The sequence below is a fragment of the Diadema setosum genome, chromosome 13, assembly GCF_964275005.1.
Source record: "Diadema setosum chromosome 13, eeDiaSeto1, whole genome shotgun sequence".
NCBI classification, from domain to species: domain Eukaryota; kingdom Metazoa; phylum Echinodermata; class Echinoidea; order Diadematoida; family Diadematidae; genus Diadema; species Diadema setosum.
The window spans coordinates 34,231,429-34,254,495 of record NC_092697.1 but is presented as its reverse complement, the minus strand read 5'-3'; the positions used below and the strand labels follow the sequence as shown (position 1 = coordinate 34,254,495).

Genomic DNA, 23,067 nt, shown 5'->3' with positions numbered 1-23,067 from the left:
ATAAGTTAGTCCTAAAAATCATAGAGTGTACTCATAATGTATCCCCATCCCTAGCCCAACCAGACGTCATGTAAAGCATGCCTGTTGCGACTTCTGTACAGTGACAGGGCTGTGTACAATATGCACTGTAGTTTTAGATGTTCTTTTTATGGATTTATGATGGCCTTTTTAAAAGACAGTGTAGAACATCCCAGTCTAGCTGTGTTGCTACTGCTATTTAGATTATGTCATCAATACTCGAGACACTGGGGAGTTTACCCATTCCAGTAAAATTTATGAACCTATTGTTGATGTCACTTGCAATATTCATCAGTGTATTCCTACCTTCACAAACTTTTATTCTTATTGGAAGCAGGTGTGACCCAAACATTTTCCCTTTCTGAATTTACAAGGCAATAAATACTTACCACGGTACAAGAAACTGATGTAAGACCTGAACCTCACATTAGTGCTACCAATTACCCATTTCTTTATTTGTTGTTATTGTTATTTAGACAAGCAGCTCCTAATGCAGTTGTTTCACTACCAAGCTGTGGATTACTTCATGTCACATGTGAATGGATGTGACAAAGGAGAGGAATACATCTCTTCTAACCATCTGGAAGTCAGTGGAGAGCAAAGATTATTCAAGAACTCTTCAAGGACGTTATCAAGCATACTTGGTAATGGTAAGTCTTTTAATGACACATAAGTACTGTAGTTAAAACGGGAAAGAACAATGCAGAGCACAATATTACATGATGTACACGTAGTTACATGACTTCAGCCCTGGGTCATACTATTATTTGATAAATTGTGACTTGTAACGCCAGAAGATGCATGTCCATTTTTGGGTAGGGCCTACTACTGATTTTGTGGCAGTGACATGATGGCCCCATGACTGCTGGATGTAGCATCAGTTAACAAGTGGCAAGATACATGTATTTGTGGTCCATGACAGGCTGTGAATTACTGTTATTCTTACAAGACCTTTGCAGAAAGAATGACTTTGCAAGTATTCTAAACTATAATTGTCCTATTACAGTGCACTCCCGTTATAACGAACACGGTTATAACGAAATTCCGGTTATAATGAAGTAAAAATTTGGACTGCAATCTCAGCCACTCTATGTATATCTATTGTTTCTTTGTTTGGTTCTAACGAAATTCCGATATAACGAAAGAAAACTGCCGGTCCCGAGGACTTCGTTATTGTACTGTATATGTAGGATGTATATGACATGATTGTAATTCCTATGAATTATCAATCAGATAAAGTGACCAATTCCTTTATCTCAAATAAGGTAAACTGTCCCCTTTTTTCCTGTTTTCTTTTTTTCTGTCCATAGATTCACACTTAGGTTCTCTTCACCCTTACAATACTCTGAAGCTGCAAGGACTCTCATCAAAAGGGCACCCATCTTGGAAGACCCTGGCTGTAATACCACAGGTTTGTGTAAAGTGAAATATGATTTGAAAGGGAATGAGTCCATATTTGATTGGATATTTTGTCACAAAAAAAGAAGAGCTTTTGGTACATTTCAAATGTTTTGTGGAAAGTAAATGTTTATAGAGTTGTAATTTGATTATTTGCCCCTTGCTTGACATGAGTGTAAGACCCTGCCTTGTTTCTTGGATCGTGAGTTTTCTTGAATTTCGTTCTCAGTGTGTTAAGTACCATGGAAAGCTATCGGACTGGAAAAACATAAATGCAGGTGTCCCCCAGGGCACTAAACTTGGGCCAATTTTATTTCTGATAATGACCAATGATGTATGTTCAAATGTTCCAGTACAGCATTTAAAGTATGTGGATGATATGACTTTGATTGAGAGTAGGAAAATGACTCAACCATCCAACATGCAGCATGCTTTGGATGAAATTAACCAGTGGACCAGACACAACAATATGAAATTAAACCCCTCAAAGTGTGTATCAATGACAATAACTTTTTGTAAAAACCCTCCTCTGCATAATGCTTTGTTCATTGCAGACGTTGAACTAGGTACTGTCACCCAGACAAGGATATTAGGTGTTGTGATTCAATCAAACTTGAAATGGGATGGTCATGTTACTGAGGTCCTAAAAAAGTGCAACAAAAAGTTATACATGCTTCGCTCCCTCAAACGTTTCCACCTCCCCACAGCTGATTTAGTTACTGTATACTCAGGATACATACGTCCTGTTCTTGAGTATGGCTGCCCAGTGTTCAGTGGCTCCCTCACAAAGAAACTAGAAAGTCAGTTGGAAATGATTCAGAAAAGAGCCTGCAGAATAATATTAGGCAAAAACTACACATCGTACATTACAGCTCTTGAAACCTGCAAGTTGGGCACTTTAGCTGAAAGGAGAAGACAGCTGAGTCTAGAATTTGCTTGTCGGATGATTAAAAACCCGCTCGTATTCCACTGGCTACCTGCTAAACACCAAGGGCATCAATACACATTGCGTTCGAACACAAGGTACCAGCAATACAAATGTAAAACAAAACGGTTTCAGGACAGTGCAATTCCATATTTCATTAATTTACTGAATAATACAGATTAGAAGTTTTTATGCATTTGTATAAGTAGCATTTCAAGTATGATATTTCCGGCTGTATGTTCATCAGTCTATTTGCCTGTGTTGTTTTTGATATGGTATTATTTGTAATAGAAAAAATATATTGCGGATTTGAGTAAATGACCGGATATTTGGTATATATGAAGTAATAGTGAGAATTTCACTGATCTTATCAGTTTTTGAGCCATAATTTTTATGATTGTTATAGCAGAGACGGGTAGATTTCGCTTTTCTTTTCTTTTAATTTCGGATATTGTTTTGTTATAAAGAAAAACAATGAGTGTGGATTGAGTTGATCTCTTTTTCATTTCAGATTTTGATTTGAGATATAGTTTCTTTTTTTCTGATGGATGTAGTTTTTTGATATGTAGGCCTAAAAGATATACATGTTTTATTTATGTTGAAGGATGAGCTGTCATGATGATAACAATTGTTTAAAAGAAAAGAAAGAAATATTGTTTATTTTATTGAAATTTGGCACACGTGATTAATGTGATGTGTAGGTGTGATTTTTTTAAAAATCAAAATCAATATATGTAGATGAAATAGTAATGGAAATTTTTTAATGACTAGTTGTGTAATGATATGTTGACAGTGAATTTTTTCCCTTTTCCTCATTTCTTCTTTTTTTATGTTTTTCTTTTCTTTTTGAAAAAGTAATCTGAGTATTGATGGGCTGGTACCCTCACTGATTTTATTATCAGTTGTAATAGTAATGATTTTTTTTTATTCAGTGTTGAGCAGTGTTGCCATGTTGACAGGATATTTTTTATCTCCTTTTTCTTCTCGTTTTTGTAAAAGCAATTTCAGAATTGATTGGGCTGGTACCCTCATAGATTGATCACTTCTTGTGATTTACCACATGTGACCACTGTAATATTTGTTCTTTTTATGTCATGTCCTTATATCATTGTTTGTACAGAGCACCGAAATAATCTGTCTATTTTTATAACTTTGATTGTAAAACATGTGCAATTCAGCCTTTGGCTGCCAGACATGAATTCTAATAAAACCTGTTCAATTCAATTCAACTCCCCCCCCCCAAAAAAAAAAGAAAAGAAAAGAAAGGTTGATAGATATTATTGAAGCAAATTTGATAAGTTTTGCAATTATGCTGCTTCTTCTTGTTTTCCACATCAACCTCAAATAATATAAAAGGTGATGGTTACTTTGAGCATAGATAATACATGTAGTAATATTTTCAATGTAAACCAGGGTTTGAAACTAACTGATAATATAATGTTTTTGAATGTTGCACTTTTGATGGCACTAAATAAAATGTGAAGAAAAGTTTGTTTGTTGTTATTAACAAATTTGTTGTAAATTCATTTCTCACTATTTGTCCAGGAACCTGCGGGACCAAATCCAAATCCATTTCACCTCCTGAATGTCGACGTCGAGGTAATGACGTTGTTTTGAGGAACTGTGCATACTTTCATGTTCTCCAGTACATCCCAGGCCTGAATCGCAAAACGCGTCTGCCAAGGATTTCATTGCCACCTATATTCAGAACATGAGTGATGTCATCGCTTAGTGCAACCACTCGCCAGCCTGTTGGAGGAAAGGGAGCCATGACGTCGTAGCAGTACGTAGTGAACGACGTGCACTGAAAATCAAAATGGGCGATATCATCCCAGATGTGACAAACGGACTGAAGCAATCTGGAACCACTCTTGTACAAGAAAGGTGGCTGTGTCCACACAATCAGAAAGTCCCTATTAGTAATATGTGGGATTCCTTTTGCACCAGATGACCTTCTCGTGGAGGTGGAAGGAACAGTTCTCTGCACCTGCACCAACATTTCTGCAAGGGTTGCTGCAACTTTGGCTGTGTAGTGCACATTTGGGCTGGAATAGCCCAACACGAAGAGCGCACCAATATTTCATCCAAACCTCTCTCACAAGATTAGGATATTCCAAGTAATTACCATTCAAGGTACAAAGATTGATCAACTTAAATATCCCATATATTCAGGTCGATTCTGGAAATTGCTTTGAATATTTCCAGCATCTCGTTCTTAAGATAGGAAAGTTGATTAACGTTAAATCCCAATAAATTCATGGTGGTTTTACCTCTTCTGGCCCATTGATAGGACAGAAACCTTTTACCTCAGCTGAATTTAGGCAACAAATTTTCATTTAGAACTTTAATGTCTCATGTGTGTTAACTTGAAGTTAAAAGAATATCCTTAAATACGGTTCTTGTTTTGCTGCTTACAGTGATTGTACGTCTCTGGCCTCTTAACACTGTAAGGTTAAAATGTGATTTCCATCATAGTTATGAGCAAGGAAATCTTTTAATATGTTGCTTGAATTCATTGCAAATCATAGTTTGCCTTGCCCGTTTGATGTACTCATGTACACATGCACCAGATGCAGTATCAACTGAAAAATTCGACAATAATGTGTTTGTAGTGTACATATTCTTTGCAGGCAGAGCCTACTAACTTGATACAGGAATATTGGCAACTGAAGCAGTTCACTAAATATGATACTAATCCTGAGTGCTTACCATACAAAATTATAGGTTGACTGCAGTGTATGTGTTACAGCCAAAGGAGAGGCAAGAATTTCTTAAGGTTCAGATGTTAATGGAAAATTGAATCACTCTTGAGGTTTTTACATTGCTAGTAACAGGGTGAGGATTTGGTTACTTTGGGTTCTACACCTGCCCTCTCTTTACTTATATTGAAGTTAGATCTCCAAGCTCACTCAAAAGCAAAACACAAACTTCCACGTAGCTTCTATGTACAATAGGATCTTACGTGTTTCCCAGTAATCTACATCAAATACACGAGCATGAGCTTTACTTTCATGAAGATTCCTGTAATTGCCACTGCTTTTTCTAAATCTATATTTTCTTATTTAGAATGAATATGAAGTGCAACCAACCTTGCTTTAGTTGACCTTGCGTGGATCTAGCGATATTCAGCTACATTGTAAGTTATTCATTTCCCTGAGAGCATTCATTACATTTCAGCAGTGTGTTATAGTATGTTCGAACAGATTGATATACATTGTACATAGTACCTGCGGTGTGCAAGACATGAGTAGACAATTGAATGGTTTGCATGACATGGCTGCACACTAACCCATTTTTTTTTTTTTTTTTTTTTTTTTACTGGCCATACCCACTTGTTTGACCAGTAGGTAACCCAGTTTGTCCATTTTTACTGGTCCAACTGTGATTTTCACTGGTCCTGGACTGTTTTACCAGTGCCAGTGGGCGGTGTTGTGCATAGTGAGATTACCTCAACAGATGGGAGTTCTGTAAGGAGATTGCCATTAGATTTAGCCTGATGGTCAAAACTAATTTATGTGATCCTCGTCCAAAAGTTGCTCTTCAGTGGTGAACTGATAGAGAAGACCATGTTAACCCATTGAGGACGTTTTGAGTTTGCTACAACACGCATTTCCCATAGACATTTGCCTCAGTATACTCAGGACTTTTCAGCGGGTTCACACATCTTCCTTTTTTTTTTTTGTGGGGGGGGGGGGGGGGGGTCATGACTTCTCTCCAGTTGGATATAAAGCTGTATTTATGCAGCGTGCAAAACAAGCACTCACTACATGGATTTGATGCATTATGATATGACCAGTGTGCTTTTACATGATGAAGATAATCTCTTTCACTAAATGCACAAGTGTATAAAATTGTGTTCTATAGGAAGAAATATCGTACTTTGAAATATAATTGATGGTGCAAACAGTGCGATAATAATACATGTACATGCAGTATGTCTACTACCACTATCCAATTCATATCTATGGCCTACCCATTTCTCAATGGTGCATAATCTGTTTACTTTTTCAGAGATACAAATGTGTTTCTTGTGTGAAGAGCAAGGGGTATCACTTTGGTTGAATCAAAACTCACTGTACATTTTTTTATAATGCATCAAGTTGAACGTAGTTTTCTTCGTGACAGAGTAAGAGGAATTTTGCAAAGGTAGACATTTACAGTGTATTGACAGGAGGTATCTGTTACTGCGAAGAAGTGGATATACACATGGGACATAAAATCGGTTCATGTGCATTATGAAAGCAAAGAACTTTCTTCAATCCCCAAATACCTGCTTTCTTAGACTATAAGACTCTCTTAGCTATTATCCAATTAAAATTAGTTCAAGGAAAGTAAACACTCAACACATTTGTGACATTTGTCATTTTACTATTTTGCCACTGTCGTCACTCATCCAGACGTAACATAGACCTATTGGGAGAAGCATGCATTATGGTGGATACATACCACTTACCATAGCAACATTTCTAGTTTTATTCCATATCTCTTGAAATTCAAAGGTAAAGGATTAAAAAGGCCATTTCAAAATTCAAAAACAAAACCCTTCTTAATTCAGAGCAATTCTGATATACTTATTTCATTTTGCCATTTTGATGCCAAATTTCGTTCCATATTTACCTATTAGTGCTACAGTGTTTTTCTGTCACAGATTAACCTTTGATTTTAAAGGTCCAGTTTACCTTTGGGAGCAGTGATTTCAAAAATGTTCAAGATATCACATTTAATGCATATGTGTAGGTCTGTTGTATCATAAAACGTCCTACCATATGAAATATTTGCAATAAAAGCTAAAATATAAGGAAATATCAGGGTTTTTCTCAATAAACCGTAACTGTATACGGTTTAGTCTGGAAACATTTTTATTATAACTATTGTTCACATTTCGTGTATTTAACAACACTTAACATCGATTATACGGATTCAAATTTTGACAGTGGTTGTTTCTATCCCTAACTCACATTTTAGAACTATTTTAAAGCACTAATGCTTTCATCTGCAAATGGTAAATTATGCCTTTAAGATTATGAACAGCTGTTTCTATAAGTTAAGTAACTGAAGTGATTTACCAACAAATTAAATCAAGTGATATTTCGTTTAATATGATAATGTTGGATGTTCAATGTGTGGACTAGTGAAAGATGTTCTTCAAGCCAACTTTATGATTGATGAGAAATTATGGAAATGTGAATTTTGAGCATGTATGGATTTCATGGCTGTGTAATCTTAGTATTTGAGTGTATATTATGACATATTTCTTTGTTGTGCAATTTTATGTATTCCTGTAGGCACCTACACTGTTGTACATTGTGCCAAAGAAAAGCAGTCTCAACTACATGTACTGCATAAGCTGTTCGTCTTTGCGTACATATATATTTTTGTGAATGAGAAGGTCACAGGTATTGTCACAAGATTTTGTTTTCGTAAATTGACACTGAGACCCTCTTAAATGCACTAAATATTATACCCCAGTAGCGCTTGGTGAGAATTTTGCTTGTCAAATTTGCAAACCAAATATGATTCACAAATTCGCGAAAATGGCAACATATTGGTACAGTGCACTACTACATCATGTACATGTATTATTTTTTCATGCAACAACCTTATTCGTATGTATAGTCCTCTGTGTTTGTAGTGCAATATCAACACGTGGATGCTTTTGCTTTGTCATTAGTTTCCAGGAAATAAAGCGTATAATTTGTATATATCAAGGAAAAACACCTTTAGCATGTCTTATACATACAGTTGTATGCTGTAAACTTACTCTCATAGATTGCTTGCCTGTGTTTGTGTGCAAGTTTGTGTGCGTGTTTGTGTACGTGTTTGTGTATGTGTCATATTGTTTACTTAGACAGTCACATACACACTAAAAAAAGGAGTGCAAATATGTACCGATAAGGGTACAGATGCTTGTCGCTATACAAGGAACCCTAGAGGTACTCATCTGTACCCTATGCAGGGGTACTCATCTGTACCCCATACAGGGGTACACAATCTGTACCCTAGAGGTACATATAAGTACCCAAGGCAAGGGTACTTATATGTACCCCTGTATGGGGTACATATAAGTACCGCTAGGGTTCCTTGTATAGCGACAAGCATCTTACCTCTAGGGGTACATATTTGCTCTCCTATTTTTTAGTGTGTACATGTATGTCACCATTGTTGGTTTTGTAGACTTTTAAAACATTCAATTCTGTTGTCTTTTTTTTTTCTTTCTAGCCGGACGGATATTGGCGACACACAACAACACCTTTAAAATGTCCCCCAGCGGCGGCAAGTATTTAGCTAATTACGACCTATAGAATGAGACCAACTATGTCTTAGACAGATGGCCTGTGCGTGAAGGTGTCATGAATTATGATGAATAAAATACTGTATTACTAGTTAACCACAAAGCAGGATCCAGGAATCCGTAAAAGGGGGGGGGGGGGGGGGGTACGCGTCCCTATTTTCTTTTTATTTCTTTTGTTTTAACAAAAATGTTTTTTTTTTTTTTGGGGGGGGGGCGCCCGGTGTTTTCTCCCCCTGAATCAGCCACTGCAAAGGGTGGCTACATGCGCAGACTGCAACTCTTCCGGGTAACGTTGAATCAAACTTTTGAACAAACAGCATAGTTACAAGTATCGCAAGTGTAAGGGTAAAATATGACAGCATGTCATCAATCTTCTTTAGGCCTATACGCAAGACTAGTGTTGTGGTGACATTGTTGTTGTAGATGCAGTCAGTTAATATTTTCCACCCGTGGTTAGACTTTTTTTTTTCTTCAACACCTGTGACTTACTGGGGAACTTGTCTTGGTATCTGTTCTTGTTGACATTAGCAGGATCCTTTGCTGCCCGATGATCGCTGTCCTTTGGCTTCACAGTGAGAGTGTCAAGGTGCTGTCGAGATTAAAGGGTGTGTACAGTTCTGGCTGAGGTGAGGATTTAGCTTTTAACGTTTTGCGAGATATTCAGAAACCACTCTATGAGATGTCAAAGAGCATGCAATTCTAAGGGGTATCAAAAGTTTATTTGATGAAAATCGGTTTTGAAATGGTTGAGATATCCAAAAACATGGTGAAACAAATAGATCCTAATAAAAGGCGTGGCCTGTCGCCTTTTATTATTATCACTTTGTTTGATATCTCGGCCATTTGAAAACCAATTTTCATCAAATAAATGTTGCATCCTTCTTAAAATTACATGCTCTTTCATATTTCATAAGAGGTTTTTCGTTATATCAGTTAGGAATGTTATGAACCTGAATCCCCACCTCAACCAGTACTGCACAGTCCCTTTAAAACAGCCAATTACAAACGAAACGAAAGTTATTTCTGCCAAAAAAAAAAAGTAAAAATGAGTGCACAGTATATTATACGGAATTTCCGTGTAACGAATACGCAAGCGACGCATGATGTGTTTATCTGAGCTCTGATCAGTTATTGGCTGAGCACATAATATCCTTCCAAGCTCGTTGGAATACTATTTTAAGTTACCTTGGTGTTTCGGGTTTTGTAATTATCTTGGTTCAAAAGACAGTAAAAAAGGTAGTTTATCAAGTCTGGCATAACGTTCAGTTATCCCCTATGAAGATCGTGCGTTTCTCTCTATGTATTCTTGTTGTTTGGATGTTGTTGTCTTTTTCAGGCTTAAAAAATCGTCTCGTGATCTATGAGAGTTGTTCGGTATATTCTTAGGGGATAATTGACACGTTGCTCCACTCACGGCGAACTGCTCTTGTAAGACCGACGATCCCGTGTCCGGGCTGGGAAGGCTGAGGGAGGGGAAGACGTGGTGAAAGTCATCTTGTGTGATGCTGGTGTCGCCACACGTGAACGTCTCCATCAAGGTCTCGAAGATGAACTCGTATTGCTCCTGGAAATAACAACGTGGAAATCGAAAATTACTTCTTTCCTTTCTATTGCAAGTATCCTATCAAGCTTCAAAGCGTCTTACAAGCTTGGTTTTTTTAGTGGAACACTTGTTTTTCATCATTGTGATTATTTACTATTTTTGTTGCCATGGCAAAGTGCATTGTTTCTTTTTTACGACATCATTCGTGTAAATACTTTATATTGTATTTAAAAAAAAATCCTTTATCAGACGGGTGTAAGAGAAATGAAAACAAAAATTGTATCACTTCGGATTATGTCAACTTTTTCTTTTCTTTTCTTGTTGATGATGGAAATAAATAAACTATTGAATTGAAAGCAATATACAGGGCCCGAAAAAGTTTTGGTTTCAGCATGGGGACGAAACCGGACGTACTTCGATCGTGTTAGAGAATAAAATTGTAATTTATCTTATTTACCCGGCGCGTAGCTGGGACGTAGATTATTTTACAATTTAACAAATATCTTACCAGTATAAACAGCATTTTTTTGGGGGGGGAGGGGAAGGGATAGGGTGCATAACTTACGGCTACTTGGACCATCTTTATCCGCTGCTCTCTCATGTTTTTGACAAAGTTGTAGACGTCGACCACGCCCTCCACCTCGGCTTGATCCAGCATGGCGTCCAACGTTATGAAGGTTCCTGTCCTTCCTACACCGGCACTGGGAATGAGAAGAACGAGGAGGAACGCTCCCTTCTCCATTCATTTGTTTAAAAACTTAAAGGCACTATCCATCCATTAGAGATATTATAATGATAATAATAATGAATAACACTTATATAGCGCTTAATACTGAGGTTTCTTCTTCTTCTTCTTCGAGCATTAATCCGGAAAAAAAATATTAAGGTAAAATACAGCATTATCAAATGATATAAGAACAACAACTACAAAGATATGGATTGAGTAAAGAGATAAGTTGTTGGCTCATTTGGGCGGGTGACAGCCTACATGATATACAGAAAGAGAGAGAGAGAGGAATCCATGAACTTTTAATTTTGTTGATCCTCGGGCCACCGGGTCACCGCCAGTGTCGACCCCTCCCTCCCGCTATTCTCTCCCCCTTCTCTCTTTATGTAGTAATATATATATCTATATCTATATATACAGGGCTCGACACTAACGGTGGCCCGGTGGCCCGGGGCCACCAAAAACGCGCGTCGGGCCACCAAAATTTCAGAAATGAAGAGTTTGGTGGCCCAATCGGGCCACCAAAAAGTCGGATAATTGCCTTTACTTTTGTAGATGGACAACGGTAACAATCGGCTCCGTAAGATGCTAAAATGAATGTCAGATGTTTGCTTTTTATTTTGGAAATGAATAACGGTAATATCCGACTCCGTATGATACTAAAATAGGTGTCGGATGTTTGATTTTGCGTTCGGAAATGAATAAGGATAACATTCGGCTCCAGAAGATGATGAAATAAATGTGGAATGTTAGCTTTGACGTTCGGAAATGAATACTAATAGCATTCAACTCCGTACGATGAGAAAATAAATGCCGGATGTTTGCTTTTACGTTGGAAAGTAAATAACAACAACATCCAGCTCCAGAAGATGCTAAAGTAAGTGTCGAATGATCCCTTTGACGTTCGGAAATGAATAAACATGATATTCAACTCCATATACGTGTAGATAGTAAAATAAATACCGGATGTTCACGTTCAGGTGAATGATAAGAATAATGTCTCATGTTTGCTTTTATGTTCGAATGTATATAGCAACAACATTCAGCTCCGGAAGATGCTAAAATAGATGTCGGATATTAATTTTGCTCTGACGTTCGGAAATGAACAACAATAATATTCAACTCCATATAGATAGTAAAATAAATACCGGATGTTCACGTTCAGGTTTGAAGTAAATAGGAATAACAGATCAGCTGCGGAATATGCTAATGTCGAATGGTCCCTTGCCCTTTGACGTTCGGAAATGAATAACAATGATATTCAGCCCCGAACGATGATTGAATAAATGTCGGATGTTTGCTTTTACTTTCGAAACTAAATAGCAATAACATTCGGCAAAGGAAGATGCTAAAATAAATGTCAGATGATTGCTTTTACGTTCGGAAGTGAATAGCAGTAATATTCTGCTCCATACGATGCTAAAATGAATGTCGGATATTTGCTATTACATTTCGAAATGAATAACAGTAACTTTCAGCTGCGTTTGATGGTAAAATATTTCATGTCTGATGTCTGCCTTGACGTTCAAAAATGAAAAACAGTAAAATTCGGCTCCGTACACTGCTCAATTGTCAAATAATTCATTTCACTTTCGGAAGTGGACAGCAGTAACATTCGGCTCCGTACGATAATAAAACAAATGTTGGATGCTTGCTTTTTTATTTTAAAATGAATAACGGTAATATTCTGCTCCGTACGATGCTAAAATGAAAAACAGATTATTGCTTTTAAATTTGGAAATGATTAACGGTATCAATCGGCTCAGTTAGATGCTAAAAATAAATTGGGGATGTTTGCTTTCACGTTCAGAAATGAATAAGGATAACATTCAGCGCCGTAAGATGCTAAAATGAATGTCAGTTCTTTGCTTTTACATTTGAAAAAAAAATAATAGTAACATTCGGCTCCGTACGGTGTTAAAATACTAGTAAATGTTGGATAATTGCTTTTACAATCAGAAATGAATAACGGTAACTTCCATCTCTTTATAATGCCAAAACAGATGTCGGATGTTCACAAGTGTCTGCAAATGCTCCCACTCTATCGTTTCAAACGTAAGTTTTGACCACCTAAATAGGCATCAACTTTTATAATAATCTATAAGCCTATTTGCTAAATCTTAGAACTCAGAATAACGGTAAGATGATTGAATTTTCTCTTCATTTATTTTAGACATGGGTACATGTATCACTTCTGTCGATTATTCATTTTCTATGTTCAGTAGGACCGATTTAGTATTTCTTATGTTTTTCTTGATTTTTTTTCGGGCCACCAAAAAATAAAAATTAATGATATATAATATATATATATATTAAGGTATAATGATTTGTCGGTTAGTTTCATGACATTCCTTGTAATTGGAATGTCAAATGTCATAGAATATCTCTGAAAGGAGTGTAAGATGTATGAAATAATAAAATTAATATCTTGTGAGCCTCATTTAAGTGTCATGTCTGACAGTTCCCGGGTGAAAAAAAAAACAACCAAAACGATCCACTTTGTTGTAATATCCAGAGATTTCTGCTTCTACAATATTCACTGACACTAAAAGAAGATATCATCAACTGCCCATAAGTGGATGTGTGAGTGTCATATGCAATTCAACTAGATTAATGAGGGCACAAAGATCTTTGATATCAACATTGACAACAATTTGTTATTGGGAACACAAAAGATAATACACATTAATACGTCAGCATGATGTTATGATGATGATGTAGCCTACACGGAGGTGTACATTCCATACGTGTTAGGATTAAGTCGTAATTCGTTGAAATTTGAAACTCCTATAAGCATTGCACATATTGGACGTTACCTGCAATGCACGATAGTTGGTTCTAACCCTCGGGTCTTATGCTCCTTGGTCATCCCAATAAACTTCACAAGGGGCGTGGCATATTGTGGCACTCCCATGTCAGGCCATGAGGTGTAGTGGAATTGTACAACTGTGCGCGTGGAGCCGTGTTGCTGTGACAACCGATTTGGGAAAGAGATTGCAATTTGAACATTACATACATTTAAACAAATTATGTAAAATCACATATAAGATTCAAACTGATACAATGGAAATAACAATAATTGAATTAATCCAAGAGAAGAAACAACAACAACAAAAAATGTTTTAGCCGAAGGTGTCAATATTAAGGTCATTCATGAAATATTATCCAACATCTTGTTCGTATCGAATTATGTGGAGCAGTATACTATTACACACATAATTGATTTGTATAATTTTGCAAGTAAGCATGCATTATATATATTCTATATATATATATATATATATATATATATATACATGTATATACTTTATATTTTGATATCATTTGCAAAGTTGTATGTATACGTTTGTGATATAATTCCTAATTTATACTGTGTTGTGTTCTGTTGGAAAAAAGAGAAGAATGAAAATAAATGAATTGAACTGAATTGAACTGAATTGATTTAATGGTAAACTAAGTGGTAATTTGAGGTGTATTTGATATAAACAAGCCCATGCATACTAATAAATGATACAACGCCATATCATCTAATAACATCTACAGTTAATGTCTTAACGAGTGATGGTCTATATCATGGACAATATCATTGTAAAATGATCAGTAGCGTAAGTTCAAATAAAAGTTCGTTCGTTTGCAAGATGGCAGAAAAATCCTGTTTACCTCCAAAGTGAACTCTCGTATTGTGTCATGGGAACGAACGTCTTCGCTAATCCTTGTAACTAGGATGTTGCCATACGTAGCTGTGCTGTCCGGCCAGTACTTGTTGCATTTATTCTATTTTTTTTTTTTTTCATTTCAAGAGTAATATCGGAAAAACAGGGTTGGAATGCCAGTTGGAAGATTTTCATTTGTTCATGCTTTCGCGCCATCGGTATACAAACGTTCTTTGTGCCTCCTATTGATCTCGCAGCATTGCACTGATACACAATACTGGAACTGGTCCATTGTAAACGGTATTATCCAAGAGTCAAGTTTTACTTGTTTTTGCATATTATCAAGCCTTTTACTGTGGTCAACTACTGTTATGAACGTAAGTCTCTACAAATCGGGTACTGCAGAATCAACACTGCGGTACTATCTGAAAACTCAGGACAACCATCAATATATTCATATAGTGTTGAGTTAAAGAAATAATGTCACACTGCAGGCAAACTTGTGGTATGAGGCGACTTGTGCGAAACTGTATCAAGAATATTGCCACTCATAAAAGACAAAGAATCACGCAAAATATAACTATGATACACTAATCCGTTTTTGCTCGAACATGGTTCAACAAATGTATTTGCAAAAGATACCCCACCCCCCCCAAAAAAAAAAAAATCCGCTTAAGATTATACATTCCAGTTATTATATTTATGACAAATATAACACAAAAATTGATACTAATTTTTAGCATGTTTGGCCTATCAAACAATGATTATTATTTTTTGAAGTTCCCTCATTTCAATGTAAACTGCACTTATTGAAATACGTACATGTGAATTCTGAATTTCTCGACCTTGTATCTTACAGACACGAATATACCTCAAAGCTCATACAAAAATGCCTTATTTACTGGAAACAGAGACAATAAAAATGAGTCGGAAATGACGACATTCATCCTTCCAAACAGAGTAATTCAATAAAAAGAGACATTAAAGCAAAGGTAAGAACTTTTGCTGGACTCTCTCTCATCGACGGAAATAAACTCTCTCTTTGCTAACAATCTTACTTTGGCAATGGTACATGTTCCTTGCATTGAGAAGATACTACTGTGCACTCCCGTTATAACGAACACGGTAATAATAATTCCGGTTACAACGAAGTAAAACTTCAGGCCGTAACATCATCCGATCTATGTTTTTTATTGTTAATTTGTTCGGTTATAGCGAAATCATATTATAATGAAAGAAAACTGCCGGTCTGGAGGACTTCGTTATAACGGAGGTCCACTGTAGCAAATTTTGGTATAACAGGGAAATGATTAACATACCACATGGCTCGAACATAGGATAGTAGAGAAATACTACCTTTTCTCCTTCGACGCACTTTGTCAACATCACGATCTTCCTGCAGTCATATTGCCATACCATTCGCCAGAAGTCGTCCATCGAGGACGAGTTTGGGCCTGAATAATGATCATTCCATTCAATTTATCTATTTTTTTCATTTTTCAACAGACCATAAAATGGAAAGAGGATCTGCACTACATTCCCAATACGTAAATAATCTTATCCCGACAGTTGCTGGTTACATAGTAATGATTTATTTGTTTGTTTATTCATTTATCTATTTATTTATCCCGTGTTCTTTTAGCAAGGTAGTCCTTTCAGCTCACTCGGAACTGCTCTGCCAAGGGGCCCTGCATCCCATACAATGACAGCCAAAATATAATTTGAATAAAAGAAAAACCAACAACTTACAAACACGGTAACAGAGGAAGCATAAACACAGGACTTACATATTCAAGTCCATAGAGCGTACATGAGAAATAATTCTATTTTTTTCTAAGCATTATTATATCGTAACCAGTTCACGCTTGCAAAGGTTTCGACTGATAAGGAGGAAAAGTGATGTTTGATATATAGTGATGTATGTGATTTTAAGCAGTTTTGGTGGGTATTCTTCACTATAACTCGCACTTGAATCAATACAAATATTTCTCACAAAATGTCAGTGGAAAAAGACGGTACAAGGTCATTATTGTGTACTCATTATTACTGATACTTCCTTACAACCAGTATAAATTTTAGTTGCAGCAAGACATACATACCCTGGGTGGCAATATACTCCCTCTCTCGCTTGAATCCCTGCAAAACAGGTGATTTGTAATTTGTTATGGTGCAAAACCAGTTTGTTTTATAAACAAAAGCATTCAATTTCCAATAGCTAGCCACTACACAAGCTGGAAATTTAGGAATTTGCTTTAGGTCATGTAGATCACTATAATGAATAAATGCAAACAAAAGTTTAAACTACTGTGCAGCGTGGGGGCAAACGGTAAACATAAATATTTTGTTGCGATCATTAGAAAAGAATAAGGTAAAAGACACTGCTCATTTACAGTAATTTTGTTTTGTTTGATTGTGTTTTGATTGTGTCTTTGAAATTCAACTCTCAGAAATAGTTAACATTGGTGAACTTCGAGGGAAGTTAAAACTACAATTGTGCAGCGTGGGGCCAAACGGTAAACATGAATATTTTGTTGAGATCATTACACAAGAATAAAGAAAAAACAACTTGTCAGAATGTATTTGAGTTTCCAGCACAGTCTTACTCGTAAGTGTGAACATGAGATATCTCACTTACGTCGATAAAGCTGGCGTTGATGTAATCAGAATGAGGAGCGTTCTTCAGTACCTCCAGTTTAACCCGAGAATGGTCGTCTATACGCGCCAGATAAAACAGAAAATGAAGTAAAAAAAAAAAAAATTCGGGCAGATAATAAGGATTATGTAAGTGTTCTGCTGTACCAGTATAAATTCGGATAGAATAAGTAGCTTTAACCTACATTAGGGTGCAAAAAAATATCAACATAAGCAAACTTAATACGGAATTGATAGACCATCAAATCTGTTAGCGTCGCCATTGTGTTTGTTGGCACCACTTTCAACCTTCGCTTTTTTTTTTTTTTTGGCCATTCGACTACTTGACGTTAATTATAACGATCAAAAACTATTTCAAATGCAGCTATTTTGCCCTGAGCTCAAGGACGTGCAGATGGCTTGGTTGTATCCACCCAAGTTAGCCCTTTCGATACCGACACTCACAACATCACTTTAATACATTACAGAAGTTAATCATTTTCAAAGGGAATAACACAATTGAAAGAAATCCCCGGAGGCCGTTATGGAAGATTCCACATCAGCGGTCCCGGGGCTATTTATTCTTAAAAACCTCATAGTCTTTACAGCTTTGCAGATTATCTAGATCTCTTCAACTATCAAAGTCCACGAGAACACGAAAACAGAATTCTGAAAATTCTAGACCAATTTCATTATAATCTCGGAATTTTTATGTATAGACGAACAACCAATGAATTACCACCTATTTTTATCCACATGTTCAGAAGAAATCGCTCCATTCACTCTTATCCCACTCGCCAGAGTGACGCCTATCACCTTCCCCGTACTCGCACTATTTTTGCAAAGAAAACAATTATGTTTACTCGGCTCAGATACTGGAATGACCTCCCTCACGATATCACTTCTTCCTTATCCCTATTCACCATCAAACGCAAATTGAAACAGTTATTACTTAGTGGAAACACCCTACCAGGCTTTTAGCAACTTTCTTTTAATACTTCCAGTCTTTTGTCTTCATCCGCAGCACTAAGTTGCTAAGTAGTTGATGTAACGATATATTAAACATATAGCATTTTTTTTTTTCAGACATGGCGAGATCCGTACAGTCTGGTTTGAGCAATATTCATGTGGTCTATTCGTTCATTCTTTAGATTGATTTTTGTACTCGTATAACTTTAGCTGGTCAAGACAAACATATCCGTTCTCCGTATAATTCCACGCCTATCTGCCTATGAATTTGGGAACCTATAGTTTTACAGGCGTTACAGCTTTTACTTACCTTTTTCTTACCTATTGTATTGCTGTTAAGCATTTTGGAATTTCATCGAGAAAGTGGAAATATGAAATAAGTTTGAGCTGAACTGAACATGAAAATTCTCTGAAAGATTTAATCGACTATAAATTTTTTTTTTTTGCCACACAGGCCAAAGACTTATGATAGAAATCGACTATATAATCAATTATAACTCTTCATAAAACAGGGCCCTGGACCCAAAACTTTTGCACTCGATGTGCCTATACGACACTATACGGGCTTGACAGATACTCGTCAAGATATGAACACTTACACGGAATGATGTTTTTGTAGCGATTTTTCTGTTTGTTTTCAATCCTTTTTGCCACGGTCCAGGGGTGAAGCTGACCGGACGGGAGACTCTGCCAAACAGAAAGACGTAAGAGCAAAGCGTCAGTATTTAAATGCATACCTGCTCTGAGATTTGCTTCAAAATAACTTAAATGTATAGAGAGTGCAATATCAAAAGAATCAGCTATTGATGGAAAGTCAGGTCACTTCTGACTACAAAAGTGGCTGTAAAGTTACAAGACTTAAATTTGAATTGCATTAGACACAAATTAAAATCCCTTCATAATACTCATTATACCATTCCAAAAACAAAAACAAAACTAAAACTAAAACTAAAAAAGAACTGTACAAACACTACACCAAATGTTTGTACCACACGCAAATATTATTTGAGTGTATATGCAATGTTTTGCATTGATACGATATGGGCTCTTTTTGTAAACAGAGTAATAAAAGTTAAGAGTAAACCTGCAAATCAAGGCAAAACGTTAAGATTAAGGGGTATATCGAAATTGGGAACTGTGATGTTTTGTGCCCAATTGCTATGCAGATTAACATCACCAAATTCATAGAAATCAGATTGATTGCAAATTAATTGTTAATTGCAAATATTACATAACCTAACGCCACGATGGAAGTAGTATACATAACAGTAAATCGCTTGGAAGTTGCTGTGAACCATCGGTAATTGTAGTCTCAACTTTGCTGTGTAGAAAAAAGATATTGGCCTATTGATTAATCAAATTTTACATCCTTCGCAGAGATTGAATTTTCGTCAATCTCTTACCTCATAGTCCACTTTAAAGCCCGTGGTAGAGTTTGCCTTTTTGTCGGCCACATAATTCGGGAGCGAGTAAATTGGTATGGCACCATGACTACTATCCGATGTTACGTTCCAGTTGGCATAGATAACCTCATTACTACCTTGAGGCGAGCTGATCATTGCATCTGTTTCGTCCTGATCTGAAGGTGAGAGATCTTTTTTTTTTTTTTTTTTTTTTTAATCAAGGCATACTTTGAAAGAAGGGACATTTATTTGCATACTGTTCAATATTCAATATTATTCAATATTCAAGTACGTTATTTATACGCTTACAGATACAGGTATTGTGTATTTCAAAAATACTTGCTGTTTTGTAATAGTTGTAGTAGTAGTACAAGTAGCAGTAGTAGTAGTAGTTGTTGTTGTTGCTGCTGCTGTAGTAGCAGTAGTAGGCCAAATAAGTGAAAAAGCCCGTTTCATAAGTAGCAATGTTTGACCTCTGATTCCCAATCCAAGATTCACATTACGTAAAACAATCATTGACATGCTTTTTTTTTCAATCTGTCAGTCACTGTTGATATTTGGATGAATGAAATTTGAAGTCTGAGATACGTATTATCAAGTAATTATTATTATCATTGAAGTTACAGGAACAGTTGACAAACAAAACGCTTTTGCGGCAAACGTTAGAGTCGCGATTTCTAAATTCTTGCGTAAAAAGACAACAGAAAACAACCCGACAAAATCAATGTAATTGCTCTATTTTGGAACAAGGTCCCATATGGAACAAGGTCCCATGCAAAAATGAGTACGTGTTACCTCTTTCCCTAAACAAATTACAATAAATTTTCTCACTTCAAATCAAGTGATAAAGTCCACTTTTTGTTTGTAGTTTTTTTTTTTGTATATGTATCAAATCTTAGTACTAGATATCATATTTTGAATATTGTTTTAAAGACACGCATCTCGCTCTTCAGTACGGGGGTCTAACGGCTAAAGAGTGCATATCAGAACCAGATCTACACAGGTATCAATAACTGCACGTTTATAACAACTCTCTCCTTGCCTTGTTGTAAGTGAATACTTACTGATAGATGGAAATGAGTGTAGACGCAAACCATCACCTCCACTGTAAGATAACGAGAAGAGGCTAACATTTGATAAACAATACTCGGTGTGATGTTAGTATTTTACTCCATCTAAATAAACTGAATCGATGAATTTCACTTTTAGTAAGAAAGAAACGTTTTCGCTTTTACTGAAATGATGTTGATCCAGTAGCACGTGTGTGAATTATTATCCAAAATTATTTCAATTTCACTTAACGTCAATTTCAAGAAGTTGCTTTCACTCATACTGACATTCAAAATCTGAATGATTATAACGCCATTTCAAGAAACAATCAGTGTTTGTAAAATTTCTGTTACGCAATTACAATTACAATTCAATTCAATTCAATTCAATTCAAAACAAATCAAATCAAATCAAATCAAATCAAATCAATCAAATCAATTCAATTTCGGTTTTGTTATAAAAACACCAAATAAAAGCCCGATGACTCTAAACCGTACGTCAACTACGTAATGTAATTTAACCTACAGACTTTTGACTGCAATTGTCTTTGTTATGTTTGCCGTGTCAAATGGAATATCGTACGAAATGGGCCAATGATTAGAATCATCTCCGGCAGTAAACTGAGGATTTGCAGTAACTCATCATTTCATGAAATCCTTGAAGTGAAAGATTTTCTTCTTTTCAAGACTTACTTGTTTAGTCGTCTTTCAAGTGGCACTTTTCTGCCTTTCTGCTTTCTAGAGGTACGAGATCCGATGTATCGATTCCTTCTCTTCCTGATAATCATTGAGTATTTATAAACATGATAAAGAGTGAAAAAATGGGAATTGGTTTGTAGCGTTTGATTGTATCAAGATACCTTAGTGTTCAGAAATGCAAATATAATTTCAAAAACGACTTTGTACAACTAATAAAAATCACGTGAATCACGGTAAATTTTGAAATGTGCAAGGGGAAAAAAGAGGGACCAAATTTATTCAATGCATGCTTCTGGATTAATGTCTCTTGAATAGTATTTCACTTGATGCATGTAATATAATGAAAATGATGAATGCCCTATAGCAAGTATATTTCACGCCGGGCTTACTTCAAAACGGTTTTTGAGTTGTTTGATAATGACTTCACTTACCACCTTCTGAACACCACCAACAAGAAGAGGAGCAGCAGCAGGAGCGCGAAAGATACGCCAATAGATAGAGTGGCCTTATCGCCTCTTCTGCCACTCGGAACTACAAAGATATCATTCAGGTTCGGAATAGATGTGTTAAGAAGGTATTTTTCAAAAAATTGATACGAAGGTCGTATGCAAATTGAACTTTTGTGTTTGGCTTCGCTAAAATCAAAAGAATCAGCATACAACATCCATTGACATTCAACCAACCAATTTTTCTATAATTCGATTATGCAGTATTTCGATTTCGATTCGATTTTATAGTCAGAAGTAAAAAAAAAAAAATACATACACAACAATGACCCTCTACTCTGTGACAATATTATTAATGAAATCCTAATCAATTACTGAAAATGTGTCTGATGACGAACATACTTGTCAAAGTATCCTCGAACTCACCAATAAAGTCAGAAGGATTTCCAAATCTGACGGTCTCCTGCAAACGAAAATGAACGAAAGGACCAGAACCACAGCCATGTTAAATTGGTGGAAAGTACTGATAAACATGATAAATGACAGCAATGGGATGCTGCTCTGAATGGACGCAACAAAGGGCAGATTGGAAAAAAGCGCCAATTAATCCTTTCTGAGCCAATGAGTCAAATGTACACAAATTTCACACACATAGGTATAGACATGAATTAATGTGGTGCGTATAGCTAAAATGTAAAGTTATTGTGAAAAAACGTACAAGCGACCTCCTAAAGACAGACAGTAAGCATGGTAAGTCTAAACAAAAACAATCTCGATTCTAAAAAACAAAAACAAAAACAAAAACAAAAACAAAAAACAAACCCAGGGCAATAACTATTCTTCTGCCAGTTTCAAGCAGGACCTACTCTACAAATCTCGTTCTGGACGTTTTCTTTTTTGTCTTTTATGACTGTGTATAGGCAATTTCATGATTTCATTAACAATCCGTCATATGTCTAGTCGGAATCGGAGCAAAAAAAAAAAAAAAGAGTATTTCGAGAATTGACTCAGCAAACGCAAAGCCTACCTTCACATCTGTCTGACTAATGACACCCATCCATATACAATGCGTCACATCTTCTTCCAAAGGGGCATTATGGTAGCCGCCGTGGGTGGTATTATCACCAAGGGTGACATTCATTGGTAGTGCCGACTTTTTCCATCTACCAATGATGTGGGATGCAGATATTACACCACTCAATCGGCTGCAGTTTGTAGCGGCGTCATTTCTCATTACCGCCAGAGTAATGTTTCTACAACATGACGACAGAAAAAAGAAATACGACAACAATTCAATGTCACATTCACCTTTTT

General features: G+C 36.2%; 1 protein-coding gene and 1 long non-coding RNA gene across 2 annotated transcripts in view; both read right to left on the bottom strand.

Annotated features, from left to right (window-relative positions):
• Positions 1–19,715, bottom strand: part of LOC140236613 (receptor-type tyrosine-protein phosphatase T-like) — a 31,131-nt gene extending 11,416 nt beyond the window's left edge. Inside the window, exons 1-10 of the mRNA XM_072316534.1 lie at positions 19,560–19,715; positions 18,756–18,843; positions 17,192–17,268; positions 16,656–16,692; positions 15,913–16,010; positions 14,564–14,677; positions 13,747–13,871; positions 10,742–10,877; positions 10,048–10,197; positions 9,123–9,222 (exon numbers count right to left, since the gene is read on the bottom strand). Coding sequence (XP_072172635.1) covers positions 9,123–9,222; positions 10,048–10,197; positions 10,742–10,877; positions 13,747–13,871; positions 14,564–14,677; positions 15,913–16,010; positions 16,656–16,692; positions 17,192–17,268; positions 18,756–18,843; positions 19,560–19,715 — 1,081 coding nt within the window. The remainder of the gene's footprint in view (positions 1–9,122; positions 9,223–10,047; positions 10,198–10,741; positions 10,878–13,746; positions 13,872–14,563; positions 14,678–15,912; positions 16,011–16,655; positions 16,693–17,191; positions 17,269–18,755; positions 18,844–19,559) is intronic.
• A 1,586-nt stretch (positions 19,716–21,301) lies between these two features.
• LOC140237316 (uncharacterized) lies at positions 21,302–22,845 on the bottom strand. The gene is made up of 4 exons (XR_011901829.1): positions 22,781–22,845; positions 22,180–22,216; positions 21,739–21,838; positions 21,302–21,385 (listed from the first exon to the last, which is right to left on the bottom strand). It is a non-coding gene; the product is annotated as an uncharacterized lncRNA (long non-coding RNA).
• Positions 22,846–23,067: the final 222 nt, after the last annotated feature.